This window comes from Carassius auratus, chromosome 18, assembly GCF_003368295.1.
Source record: "Carassius auratus strain Wakin chromosome 18, ASM336829v1, whole genome shotgun sequence".
NCBI lineage: Eukaryota > Metazoa > Chordata > Actinopteri > Cypriniformes > Cyprinidae > Carassius > Carassius auratus.
The window spans coordinates 18,732,208-18,747,752 of NC_039260.1; the positions used below are offsets into that span (position 1 = coordinate 18,732,208).

Consider the following 15,545-nt stretch of genomic DNA (forward strand, 5'->3'; position numbering starts at 1 on the left):
TAAGTGCTTATAAAACACATATTAATGTGACAAAAAAAGGATGCTTTACAAGAAAACACCATTTCAGTCTATTTCAAATTGTAATATTTCAATCTATGCTACTGTACTGTATTAAAATGTTTTTTTTGTATAGATTTTTTTAAACAGGTTTTTTAGCTGAATTTTGTTGTTTAAAAGTTAGAAATGTCTGTAAAATTAATGGATGGTGTCCTGTCAGAAAATTCCTAGTACACTTTCCTTTTTTATCAGAGTATGTGAGCTCTTACCATGCTTTGTGAACACTGTCGTTTCTCAGGATTTTCACAGATACTCGTGTCTCTCCGAGGAACACGTCCTGTGCCAAGTTACCATTATTCCACAGCTCCACCCTGCATGGCAGAGTACAAGAGAGTACGCATTAGCTAAATGTTCATTTATATATTAACAAACAAACACGAACAGAGGTCTGTAATCAATGTATAATCACTTGTTTGAACTTCTCCCATTTTCAGTCAAACTGAATCGGAAATTCAGCACGCAGAGCACATATGCAGTTGCATCAAAGTGGGTTAGTCATTTTTTTCTCCACTATCGAATGAAGCATCAAACATGCACACAAATAAATTGCATTTGAGTGGAAAATAAAAACCAACAACACACCAAAACCATGCATAAACACACACACACACACACACGCACACACACATTAGTGTCATGATCTAATGTGCCGTCTGGTGGTTTCACTTACTCTTACCTGTCAGCTTCTGCAGAGGGCTATATGGGACAATTCAGAGTGGCACATTATGTGTCAAATCAAGATCAAAGCCACATTCATCAAAACATTTGTAACAGAACATACAGTCGCCAAATCAAATAAGCATTCATCCCTGATTACCAGATTCATCCACAAACAGCTGGTTTGTACAGTTATATGCTCTTTATAAAACAAAAGTCCAAAACAAAACAAAGATAAAACAATGAAAGCATAATAATAAAGGAGAAGAGAAGAGAAGAGAAGAGGACTCACTTGATCTCTAGTTTCTCTATGTCCTCCTCCTCCACGTGAAAATGTGATCTCCCTTTGTAACTGCTTGACCTTGTGACCTGCCAAAACATTGTGAATTGTGAACTTATGGCTAACGCTTAAGATGCATGTGACAAGATACTTTAATCAGTTGTTAAGGGCAAGACTGCAACCATGTCTCACACCATGTTTAATAAAGCAAGGAAATAAATGACAGTTCTAGGTTTAGTTGGCAAGTAATCATTTTGAACTCTGTTATATTTTAAAATACGCACATGCATTTATTTGTATTTGTAATATTTACATTTTCATTAATCAGATGCTTTTATCCAAAGTGACTTACAGTGCATCCAGGCTATACTTTTTTTTTTTTTTTTTTTTATCAGTATGTGTTCACAGGGAATGGAACCCACAACCTTTTTGCGCTGCTAACGCAACCATCTACCACTGTGCCGCAGGAACACATGTACTATATTTTTTATGAAAACTATCATATTGGAGGAAAAAGTTGAATAGTTTAAATATTACTGCCGGTTGTCTCACATTTGTAATTTTACAAAAGTCAAATATTAAATGTTTCACCACTTTAATCTCACCACCCTCTCTTTAAACGTTAAAACTGACACTTCATGCTGGAATTTGTGCTCTGCTTCTGTGAAGAGCAAACCTGTCTACTTTGACTCGATTGCCCATCTAAACCATTTTGGCACTGACGAGCATTGTTTAGGCAGAACAGGCTAAAAAAGTTTCTTTTAGACATTTTTGTCATCCTTACTAATAAAGCACTGCGTAATGGAGTACAGCAGAACAGTGTGAGGATGTCATGTCACTGGGAGGGACATATTGCCCCATTTCTAGTTATTGTTAATGAGGACTTGTCCCCCATACAGCCCTGTTTGAGAGGTTAAGAAACATTCATTAACTAATATTCAATAAATGGATGAAGTTGTACCTCAAAATGAAATATCTCATCAAACTGAGGGTCACTGGTTTTCTTCTTCACTTTAGTTTTTTTCTGGTCAGACCTGAGAGTGAGAGAGAGAGAGAGAGAGAGAGAGAGAGAGAGAAACAGAAAGACAGAGAGCAGGATGTTATTATTGAATCAGAGCGGATGTTATGTACTCATTTCTGCCTAGATCAGAAACAGAGGTCTTATGACTGACTGATTTAGAAACAATCACAATAGAGCATTTTGACTGTGGAAGTATTGACTTCATTAGAAACCATGATGTTTTATGCAAACATCGGTTCCTTTACTGTAAACCTTGTGATTTTAGGGCACCTTCGGTTTGACTTCATGTTTATAAACCCACCTGGCGGGTCCTACGAGCGTTACTGTAGCGTATGGATCGCAGTTCTGCCCACTTATCAACGGCAAACCCTGACAGGCAATTATCCTGCAAAAGACAATGAGCTAGTTATTTAAACAGTAAAGATGCTAACACTTTAGTATAGGGACCAGTTCTCGCTATTAACTAGTTGCTTATTAGCATGCTATTTTTACATATTGGCTATTTATTAGTACTTATAAAGCACACTTTGTGCATGCCCAATTTCTACACTCTTAATCCTACCAAATACCTTACTAACGATTAATAATCAGCAAGTTAGAGGAGTTTATAGAGGCAAAAGTCATAGCTAAAGGTTTAGCGAGAATTGGACCTTAAAATAAAGTGTGACTGTAAAGCTCAAACAGAAGATTGTTCTGTCCATACTGTGATTAAACAACATACATTCAAGTCAATATGAAGCCACATTCTTTATCCATTTTACTATGACAAAATTCAAAGTGAAACAGGATATTTAGTCTAAATAATGCCTTACTATTCAGTTGACCTTTCCCTTAAAAACCCCAATATCACTGAATAATTCACAAAAGACCATAAGAATGTATTAATAAAGCAAAAGGGGTGGTTTTAAATTTATGTTTACCATTCAGGCAAGTACTGCAGACTTTCATTCATGAAAATCAATCAATCAAAACTATCAGTTTTGACTAATATATACACAAAGGAAATAAGCTGAGGCCCAATAGAGCAAGTGACCGTCAGTGAACTGGCACTGAAGTCCTCTCACACTGCCCCTCTTTTTTATTGTCGAGCACTGATGTTGACTTTTTCAGACGTTACACTGCGTCACGTTAAAATGTGAATGAATGAAACAAAAGACGATGAAAGGCGAACAAGCATAAATTAAGGTGTCAGATAGAGAAGCAATGCTATCCAAGACAGGAAGTAATTCACACTTGTAGTCGTCATGGTGACAGCCATGAAGCGGCGAAGGAAGGTGAGAAAGAACGACAGCGAGCGAGAGAGCATGAAAGAGAAAAAAAGCAGTGTGACGGCAAAACAAAACCACAGGGGCAGCGCAGTACGAACTTCCTGCCGTCACGGCATCACTTCCTCTTTCGTCAACCTGCTCTGTGGGAGAGTGAATGAAGAGCGATGGCCAACATTAAACACACACACACACACACACGTCAGCAACTCTGTGTTGACTCAAAGCATTTTTCACACCGTTAAAGAAAATACATACACCCTGTAGAGGTGTGAAGAAGAATTTCACAGGTGTTCTCCTCCACCCAGACGACACACACCTCTGAAGTTATCAACACAGCATCCACATGCTGCAGAAAGCATACAGTATGTAGTATCTCATGTGAAGCACCATGAAACCACATTAGAAAACCAAATACTAACCATTTCCAAACATGGCTGTATGTTAATAGTCAGAAAAACGAGCATGATTAATGAACCATACAGCCCAGCATCCCTGTTATCTCAGTGGCAGGTGTCTAGATCAGAGAGTCCCACACTTATGGTCCGTCATATATATGACAGAAATATGAACTAGACATTGTTTTTTTTTTTTTTTAACAAGTATTTTGTGTGTAAAAAAAAAAAAATCACCTTTTTTTTGACTAAAAAGGACACACTCATGCTTACTTCAAACTAAAAACATAAATATCATGATAGATATATAAGAAAATTGTCAAAATGCTGAAATATATATATATTCCATCATATATATGATTTTTTACACATATAATACTTGTTTAAAAAAAAAAAAAAATGTCTAGTTCATATTTCCGTCACACACACACACACACATATACATATATATACATATATACATACATACATATATATATATATATATATATATATATATATATATATAATTATAATAATTTATTTACAGCACATGGCTGGGTTAAAAAATAAATTGTAATTAATTTGCCATGAATTGCGGTATTATAATGATACATATCGCCTTATAAGAACATATCTCATGCTGCAAAAAAAGAACACAGAGACCACACTGTGATGAAAATGGAGTTCAGTCTTCAAGACCTTATTCATTTGTGATGTCGACAATAATAATAATAATAAAATACATATTTATAACTCTAATTCTATAAAAATTAAGACAAAAATCTTATAGATTATAAAGATTATAGTTGTGATTTAAAAAAAATATATTTGATCATTTTAATGTATAATAAAATAGTATATTATACATTTTATATAAATGACAGACAGATAAATATATAGTACTATTGTAACAATAGAATTGCACTTCAACTAAAAAATATATCCTAAATTAAGTAAAGTTCTACATAATACTGTTATAATTCTATATTTTTTTAGCATATTTGATTTTTCACTAAACATTACAAATACAAATATGTGTCTTAAGAGGTTGTGAGTTGAATGTTTGAAGGAATTTATTTAAACAGAAAACTGCAGGGTGGCCTAAAGTCTATAAACAGGATCATAAACACTTTTTGTTACAAATCAGATAAAATGCTAAAAACGTCAGTTCACAGATAAGTTCAAAAATAATGCCAGTGTGAAGATAAAAGTACAGCATGCAGAGATGGAACCCCCATTTGTACTCAGTCAAAGTAATCAAGACAATGCTGATTGGCTGACGGCACAACATGAACCTCCCAGTCACAATCCTTCACTAGGGACTATATTGAGCTGTGACAGAAGGGCACAAGAATCCCATTCTAAACCCTTAAAGCACTGGATACTACCGACACCAGATACTAATGAAACAACTACTTTAATACAGTGAAATATAAGTGACATAGCCCACATGCTTTTGAGATAAAAAGGATTTTAAACCGTATAGTATCAGAACACACAGTTACTTATGAATTGCCAAAAATGGAGAAAGATGATTTTTAGAACCACATGCTGTAGTTAAGACATCTAACATCAAGCCCTTCTGAGCAGCCAAACCTTGGCGTCTTAATTCGATATCCTGTTTCACTTTAAAGAATGTAACACTGCAAATGTACAGTGGGTTGTGAGTGCCAATTCATGTGGAGCTCAAATACACTAAATACATGCACCGACAGACAAGCATCACTTACTGAACCACAAGCTGTTGGCAGATGGAACCATTCTCTGTGATCAGTTCATTCAGCTTCATCTCTAAATGAACCTTCCCCTGTAAAAGTAAAAAAGACTTATTATTGGATAACAATAAGCCAACATTCCAGAGCCCAGTGAGCCAGCATTCACAAATTACATACAAAAAAAAAAAAAAAAAACTTTATTAGTGCTATTAATTACGATTAATCGTATCTAAAATAAACATTTTGTTTACATAATACATGTGTGTGTACTGTGTATATTAATATTTACACACACTAATTAATTAATATATATATATATATATATATATATATATATATATATATATATATATAGATAGATATATATATAGTATATTGAAAAAAATTATTTATATTAGTGTAATTTATATTATATATACACATTAAACAATTTTTTATTTATTTTGAATGCAATTAATCGTGATTAATCATTTGAAAGCAATAATATATAATTCATATAAATACATAATGCTTTGATATCTTTTTAAATGTTTGTTAAGTTTATAAATAGAAATAAAATTTAGGGGCACTGTATATAACATTCAGATGAAAGGATCTGTCCCACAAACCATCATTCAGACGTCTGCTTAAAACAAAAAAGTAACCTGAAACACAGAGTGTGTTTTGAGGGCCGTGGCACTGAAGATCAACTACTGACATGTTTATGATATAATATGATTTATATTGAAATAGTCTATCCAGCCAGTCAAATTTGTTGAGGCTGATAATGCTGGAATGAGAAAGATTATAAACCGAGGAGAGGTGAGGAGGAAAGGACAGGGAGGGAGAAAGATAGAGTAGAAAAACAAAATAAAAACACCCACATACTCCTACGCAATATTTTGTGCAAGTTCCTTTGAGAAATGACACCGAAAACGCACCAATAATTCAATGCGTTACAGATGTCCAAAGCAGATACTAAAGAATCACTTTTTAAAAATAAAGTAACAAGTACAAAAAAAAAATTCAAAATGCAAATCTTTTCATAGAACATACTCATTTATTTTTGTGTTCTGCAGGGTTAAAACTATTTGCAAGATCACATCTACAACGGATTCATTACAGCGCAATTCATTTCATAAGTATGTGGAAACAAAAAACTTGTTTTGTGTAAATAAGTTTAAGTTTTTAAGAGTACGTAAGGACTTAAAAACGATAGAGGAACGTCTTGTGATTTCAGCCAGTTCTGGGTGGCTCTGAACATTATCTGACGGAACTGCCACCCACCCTTTTCTCGTCCTCAGGCTCAAAGACACACCACAGTGTTTAGCCACCGTCGTAAAGTAACGCTGCAACATGTAGACTCTAGGGATATATGAAATCCATCAATATCCTTCAGCATTTTGACAATTTTCTTATATATCTATCATGATATTTATGTTTTTAGTTTGAAGTAAGCATGAGCGCGTCCTTTTTAGTAAAAACAATAAATAAAAATAAAGGTGATTGTTGACAAGCAGATTCAAAATGATAGAATGTAAGAACTGAAACATGCAGTAAAACAGTAAAAAAAGTCACTTTTTTAAGGTCCAATTCTCACCATTAACAAACCATTTTGCTTCAATAAACTCCTAATTTGCTGCTTATTAATAGTTGTAAAAAAAAAAAATTATGTATTGGGTAGGATTAGAGATGTTGAATATGGTCAGAATATGTGCTTTATAACTACTAATAAAAAGTTAATGTTAATAATAGGCATGCTAATGAGCAACAAGTTAATAGAGAGAATTGGTCCCTACACTAAAGTGTAACCAAAGTTTAAAATAATATTTTGTTTTTTCTAAATGAAGAAATAGTCTGGTTTATTAAAGGCTTTTTAATTTTTCCCAAAGTGAGTGCCCTGGAGTATTAAATGTTTCACTAGTCTTTAAACATGGTCTGTTTCAGGTGACTTTTTTTTCGTTTCAGATGCCGCCTTTGTTTAAATAAGACTTGTCATTATATACAGTGGCCCTAATAATATTTAGACACTTAACCAAATAATAAATCAATAAATAAAAATGCAAATAAAATCATTAAAATATTCAAAACAGTGCCAAATTTCAATTAAAACTGATGTTATCACAGAGACGCTTGCAGAAGCTTGGTTTAGTTTCAATGTTTGAAAAAGTGGCAAATCGCTATTCTTTCCACTGTCTGTGTGCGTTTTACAAGTACATTGCAAGTATTATAAATATCTCTAAATTCCAATTAAAACTGATGTTATCAACACTTACATAGAAACTCTGCTTGCTAGTTTTACTTTCTTTGGTTGGAAAAGTGGAAAAATGCTATTTGTAATTACACATGTACAAAATACTTTGCAAACATATATTTGTTAAATACATCACAAGTATTTAAAAAGTATTCGAATGAAAAATAACGTTATAAAAACTTACATCTTATGCACAAACTTGCTTGCTTGGTTTACTTTCTTCATTATTTTCTAAAAGTTCTAAAACTGTCTTTGACATTGTCTTTCATTTTTTCAGTTGTGTATGTTTTCTGTTTTTTTCAAAACTTGCTATTAACAAAAGCAAATTCCTTGACATAAACACTTTTTGTTTCTGATACAGTCCACACCCCCTGCCACTCGTTCTGCTGAACAGTGAATCATACTTGTGTACAAAACAGATCCGTGCATACACCATACACAAAAACAGGATGTGGAGTTGGGCCTGCATCTGCTTTCAAGTCATTGGACCACATATAAGTGCTGACTAATCATACATTGATCTCATTGGGTATGGCGAGGCAATGAGGAATCATAAACTCACCCGATTGGCCCAAACCACGGCTGGAGACTAACCACAGAAGGGAAGTAATGTTGTGTGTTCATGTATTGCTCTGTTGGGTGTGGTTTGTGTATTAAATGATAACTTCTATGCCATCTAACCGTTCACTCACCTGAACTTCTGAGTGTGGATCCACAGGCTGTAACTGAAACCAGTTCTCTTTCCCGCAGTACTTATATAGATCTTCCTTCCTGATGGCTACTTTCCCTACAAACACACATTCAAGCCTTAGTTGACATGTACACTGTGCATTAGTCTTGTAAATGAGACAAACAAGGGCAAAACATACTGACCTACAGGTAGATCCCTTATTTGGAACATGCTCTTAGCGTACACGTAGAACGACAGGCACTGGAACGGGCGTGGAATTTCGAAGTAGAAGTCCTCGCTATAGAACGGACTAAAGCACATGACAAAGGGAAAGTTAATCACAAGCACAGTTACTCCATTAATACAATGCCTGCAAAAAATAAATATAATCAAAATCACCCGTTACAGTTCAAAATGGGTTTGATTCCCAGGAAAAGCAAGGGCTGTTAAAAAAGTCTATCTTCAATTCAGCTCGCTTGGAATAAAAGCATCAGATAATTAGAAGGTTTTTTTTGCATTATATCATAACTAGGTGCAATGCAAAAATGAAAAAATGTCTCCACAACTAATTTGAAATATTGGCATGATGCAATAAATCATAAGAGTATTCTAGCATTTATTTCTATGGTTTTCTTCATAGAACTTGTGATATGCCACAAAACTCTGTAAAAAAATTTTTTTTACAGATTTTTTATTTTTATTTTTTACCGTATTTAGTAGCATTGTCCTAGCAAACAATTTAAAGTACATTTTACCTTTTCTTTTCAGTATATTACAGAAATAAAAATCGAAGTGCTGCAAAAATTCACAACACACAAATAGAGAAACGCGCTGCAAACACTCACAACGCGCAAATAGAGAAACGCGCTGCAAACACTCACAACAAACAAATACATAAACACGCTGCAAATACTAACAACACAAGTACAGAAACACGCTGCAAACACTCAACACAAATACAGAAACGCGCTGCAAACACTCACAACAAACAAATACAGAAACGCGCTGCAATAACTCACCACATGCTAATACAGAAACGCGCTGCAAACACTTACAACACAAATATAGAAACGCGCTGCAAACACTCACAACACAAATATAGAAACGCGCTGCAAACACTCACAACACAAATATAGAAACACACTGCAAGCACTCACAAACAAATACAGAAACACGCTGCAAACACTCACCACACGCAAATACAGAAACGCACTGCAAACACTCACAACAAACAAATACAGAAATGCGCTGCAAGCACTCACCACACGCAAATACAGAAACGCGCTGCAAACACTCACCACACGCAAATACAGAAACGCACTGCAAACACTCACAACAAACAAATACAGAAACACGCTGCAAACACTCACCACACGCAAATACAGAAACGCACTGCAAACACTCACAACAAACAAATACAGAAACACGCTGCAAACACTCACCACACGCAAATACAGAAACACGCTGCAAACACTCACCACACGCAAATACAGAAACGCACTGCAAACACTCACAACAAACAAATACAGAAACACGCTGCAAACACCAACAAATACAGAAACACGCTGCAAACACTCACCACACGCAAATACAGAAACATGCTGCAAAAACAAACAAATACAGAAACGCGCTGCAAGCACTCACAACACACAAATACAGAAACGCGCTGCAAACACTCACAACACAAATATATAAACACGCTGCAAACACTCACCACACAAACAAATACAGAAACACGCTGCAAACACTCACCACACAAATATATAAACACGCTGCAAACACTCACCACACAAACAAATACAGAAACACGCTGCAAACACTCACCACACAAATATAGAAACACGCTGCAAACACTCACAACACAAATACAGAAACACGGTGCAAACACTCAACACAAATATAGAAACACGCTGCAAGCACTCACAACAAACAAATACAGAAACACGCTGCAAACACTCACAACAAACAAATACAGAAACGCGCTGCAAACACTCACCACACAAAAACAGAAACGCGCTGCAAACACTCACAGCACACAAATACAGAAACACGCTGCAAACACTCACAACAAACAAATACAGAAACGCGCTGCAAACACTCACAGGAACACGCTGCAAACACAAACAAATACAGAAACTCGCTGCAAGCACTCACAACACACAAATACAGAAACGCGCTGCAAACACTCACAACAAACTAAGACAGAAACACGCTGCAAACACTCAACACATGCAAATACAGAAACACGCTGCAAGCACTCACAACACACAAATACAGAAACCCACTGCAAGCACTCACAACAAACAAATACATAAACACGCTGCAAACACTCACAACACACAAATACAGAAATGCGCTGCAAGCACTCACAACAAACAAATACATAAACACGCTGCAAACACTCACAACACACAAATACAGAAACGCGCTGCAAACACTCACAGCACACAAATACAGAAACGCGCTGCAAAAACTCACAGCACACAAACACAGGAACACGCTGCAAACACAAACAAATACAGAAACTCGCTGCAAGCACTCACAACACACAAATACAGAAACACGCTGCAAACACTCACCACACGCAAATACAGAAACACGCTGCAAACACAAACAAATACAGAAACGCGCTGCAAACACTCACAACAAACAAATACATAAACACGTTGCAAACACTCACAACACACAAATACAGAAACGCGCTGCAAACACTCAACACAAATACAGAAACGCGCTGCAAACACTCACAACAAACAAATACAGAAACGCGCTGCAAACACTCAACACAAATACAGAAACGCGCTGCAAACACTCACAACAAACAAATACAGAAACGCGCTGCAAACACTCACAACACAAATAGAGAAATGCGCTGCAAACACTCACAACACAAATACAGAAACGCGCTGCAAACACTCACAACACACAAATACAGAAACGCGCTGCAAACACTCACAACACACAAATACAGAAACGCGCTGCAAACACTCACAACACACAAATACAGAAACACACTTCTAATACGCACAGATTACATCGGAAATGTTTAAGTGAGCCGCAAAGTGACCAACATGGTGGGGACATGCTCAATGTTTGCTCTGAAAGGTGAGGCTTTTGTTTATTTTAACATCCTGATCATACGATTCCTTAGCTTGTTTTTGTTGTTGTTGATGATGAGATTATAAATAAGCTAACAAAATACACAGTTACTTCAACTATGAAAGGTTATGTAAGCTGGCTAACTTACTGTTATAACTTCCCTTACACAAGTTAACCTTTGCTTTACTATTAAAATAAATAAAAGAATTCATTATTATATAAATGTATTATGTACAAAATAAATGTAAATAAAAAATAGTTACTAGTTAAACCATACAATATAGAAATGATAAATGATCAAAAGATTGCAGAAAACATGTAAAAATGTGTTTAACGTGTCACAGCTGGTTAGGATAAAGTAAGTCTAGGAAATGAGAATTTGATGTACTATACTATTTTTGTACTACACTATTTAATGGCCATGATATGAAACAGTTTGTAAGATTCAAATTTCATACAACATTTCAATAGACACAATTACATTCACAATTTCTGTGACACTGTGGTTCTGAAATGTTAGTGGATCATGTTCATAACCAAACGTGATGGACTACACGTGGTTACGCTGCTTAGCCTCAATGTACAAACACTTTTTGGAGTCAAAGTAAGCAAGGAATTAAAAAAAAAATATATAATAACAAGTGCCAAAAAAAAACAACAACTGAAGGTTCAATTTAAACCAAAAATAAAAATAACTTCTAGCTCTGTGACAACAACAGTCAAATACCTCAGCTGAGACTTGAGCGGATCCACCCGATCCACTCAATGCTCATCCACCCACACACACTCCAGCTCTCTTACACACACACACACACACACACAAATAATACACTCATAGCCCCCGCACTGAAGAGTGCATGCGCTCCCACATACATTCACACACAAACAGATTCTGACCTCCTGCTGCTACAGGTAAAACCACTCGACTCCAAATACAAAAAACATGGCGATGAATAGCTTCAGATTCAAAAGTGTTTAATAAGTCAGATGAAAGAAAGAAAGATTAGGAGAGGTGAAGAAAGACTTGAGGATAAAACTTCACGCTCTGAGAGAGGATGATTGCAAACGAGTGTGTGAGCGTAAGACAAGGAGCGATAGATAGCAAGTGTGAGAGAGAAAAGTGAGGGAACGCGTAGGTGGACACCCTTCCTTAGACACAGCCAACAGAGCCCTTTGAACAGAGGGGAAAACAGTTGTGAAATACCACGAGAGGAAAAGCCTTCAGAAACAGAGCGAGATAAAGAAAATGCGCTTCTTTCAATGACTAGACGCTTTTGCAACTGAAAGTGTACACAACATAATATCATCAAACACAATGTTGCACGTCCAATATCAAGATGAACTATCAAACAAAGTAAATCTGGAGCACAGTGGAAAGTCAACTTTGAGTATAATGGAAGAAAATTATAAGAATTAAAACTGCGTATTGAAGCTCTCCACATCATTTATACAACCACAAATCTTGCATAGAATTGCATTGAAAAATATCTTAAGAGAACTGTTGTTGACTTTCTTTATTTCATGGAACACAAAATAAGATATTATGAAGAACGTATAAAAAATGTTTGTCCTTACAATGAAAGCCAATAGGGTCCAAAATAGATTCAAACCCTGTTTTAATGATTGTGGGGGAGGGGTTGGGGGGGTAAACTCAAACACTTTTCAAAATATTTTTTCACTTCTAAAAAAAAAAATTCTATAAGATTTAATAAAGCAAATATGAAGCAGAGATTTTCCAATTCCAAAAAAAAAAAATAAAAAAAATAATAATCTTATGTTAACAACTACATTAATTGAAGTCAATTTATTAACATCACCAAAACACCAGCAAAACTAAATTTAGGGGTTAGATCAGGCACAAATTAGGATAACAATTGTGGGTCACCATGGGCACTACTGACATTTTCTTCAGGATATGTTTAAATCTATTTGTATATTGTAATGTACCTATTTGAGCAATTACCGTATAGGATGAAATAAAATGACATAAAAGGGCAGTGCTTCCGGTCTTGTTTGGATTACTTGTACACAGCAGACAGAAAAAAAATATAGGCCTGCATTTTTGTGAAGCAGCATGAAAACCGCATATATGAGAAGGGCTGGAAGATAAATATCATCAACATCAGCAAGTCATTTGCATGTGATGTTGGTGTGCTAATGTGTATCAAAGTGTGTGTTTACGGTCTCACCTTACACTCTTCTCATAGACTTTTGTGCGATATACTTCCTCCTGGTCCAAACTGATTGTACAGAAGGTGCAGAGGTCACGGAGGCGGTTCGGCCCGGAGCTCGGACCCAAATTCTTTGCTTCGCCTGCCGAGAGAACCATAACAAGGGTTAACTTTACTTCTCTGAAATCTCAATGTGTGGAAAAGCTGTCTCAGGACATTCTCCATAAGAACCTTTCACACTACATTATTATTTTTTTTTTGGTATCTGAACACTGCATTTGAATTAGAGGTTTGTCAGTTGTGGGGTCGGCAATGTACGGCCACTACACACACTATTGTGCGCACACACTTGCAGGAGCGCTGTGGTGGTGCAGAGGCTTGAGGCGGATGTGGCCGCTCTACGTGGAGCTCATCTAAGATGTGGTTACAGACGAGAAGCATTAACTTCCTCCCAGCATGCACTGGGGCTTCCAGGAGAGCGCTGATTCAAAAGATCAAATTCAAAAGCACACATACACAACCACACATATTAATGTGTCAGAGGGCAAATGTAGCCATAGCTAATACAGACCACATCAAACCCGAACGACACGGCTAAATCTATTTTCTGAACGCGGGAACAATTAATAAAAACAAACATGCACCTTTTAACTTCTTATGACAAATGTATAATATCAGATACGATGGATTCTTTATTGTGGTTCACAGCTTTCAGTTTTATGCCTCTTCTAAAATGTTTTCTCTCTATCTTTTTTTTTTTCTTTTTTTGTGGGGGAGGGGCATTCATAAAATTTAGTTATGTAAGGTCTGTATCAAACACCAAACTATAGCCATATGTCACTACAAAATAAAGCAACAAAAATTACAATTATATTTTGCATAAAGATATTAAAGCCTATTTTATGACAATCACAATTTGTTTATTTACAATTATTTTATCTTTACAAATTACAAAATTCTTATCACAATAATTCAATCCAAATACAGTAAAAAAAGGAATATAGCCTATTTACAATATTTCTTTTTTTGACTTATTTACAGTGTAATTTATTCCTTTGATGGCAAAGCTGAATTTTCAGCAGCCATTGATCAAATCTTCAGTTTCATATCCTTCAGAAATTATTCTTATATTTGGTGCTTAAAAATATTTCTTTTATTAAAACAAAAAAGTTTTTGCTGCTTAATATTTTGTGGACACTACTAAACTTCTGAACAGTTGTGTTGTTTAACAGTTTAATATATTTACTTATTTTACATATGTATTTAATGTTGCAATGAATATAATTTTGGCATATATTAATTAAAATGGTGTTAAAACAGTATAATTTTTTAAATTAATAAAAGCAAGAAAAAAAAAGTTTTCCTGGAGGAGCAAAATAATGCTTAAAATAATGTCACTATGCAATCCATAATGCAAAAAACCCCACCATTTTCTGCATGCAAAATATAATTTATTTTTCTCTGATGTATGATTCCATAATGCATTGATGCTTGTATAAAATTCACCCCACGGAAGATGCTTATATTCTCATGATGGATCAGAGACTGAATGCACAAAGTCTTGCAACTTACACCTTTAGCAATTACACAGTCTCTGTTTCCGGCACACACACCTCATCCCCTGAACCATTCAGAAAACAACACCGAAATGTAACCCTGAGCAGCTCATAATGATGCTCACAGTCGACACAGATAAAGACTCAGAGGAAACTAAACTCCCAAGAGCACATTGCCGCAGGGAGCCGTGATAGCAGCCAATGCCCTACAGTTAACCCTCTCTTCTCACACACATATACACAGGTGTGATGAAGAGAAGCGAACATGTGTAGCACTGTATGCTTAGCAACGGAAGTGAACACAAACCACAACTGTGAGGCCTGAACAAACAAGCTACACAAGGCTTCACACACATGCAGATACAAAACTCTGGAGTTCCCTACATGCAAACACACACACATATGCATGTACTCATACTTAGACACATTCATAGACATAAACAA

General features: G+C 35.6%; 1 protein-coding gene across 1 annotated transcript in view; it reads right to left on the reverse strand.

The window, feature by feature from the left end:
• rasa2 (RAS p21 protein activator 2) overlaps positions 1-15,545 on the reverse strand; it is a 44,516-nt gene that overhangs the window by 19,493 nt on the left and 9,478 nt on the right. Inside the window, exons 2-9 of the mRNA XM_026287909.1 lie at positions 13,564-13,687; positions 8,479-8,585; positions 8,298-8,392; positions 5,388-5,464; positions 2,317-2,400; positions 1,956-2,028; positions 1,007-1,083; positions 267-368 (exon numbers count right to left, since the gene is read on the reverse strand). Of these exons, the coding sequence (XP_026143694.1) occupies positions 267-368; positions 1,007-1,083; positions 1,956-2,028; positions 2,317-2,400; positions 5,388-5,464; positions 8,298-8,392; positions 8,479-8,585; positions 13,564-13,687 (739 nt within the window). The remainder of the gene's footprint in view (positions 1-266; positions 369-1,006; positions 1,084-1,955; positions 2,029-2,316; positions 2,401-5,387; positions 5,465-8,297; positions 8,393-8,478; positions 8,586-13,563; positions 13,688-15,545) is intronic.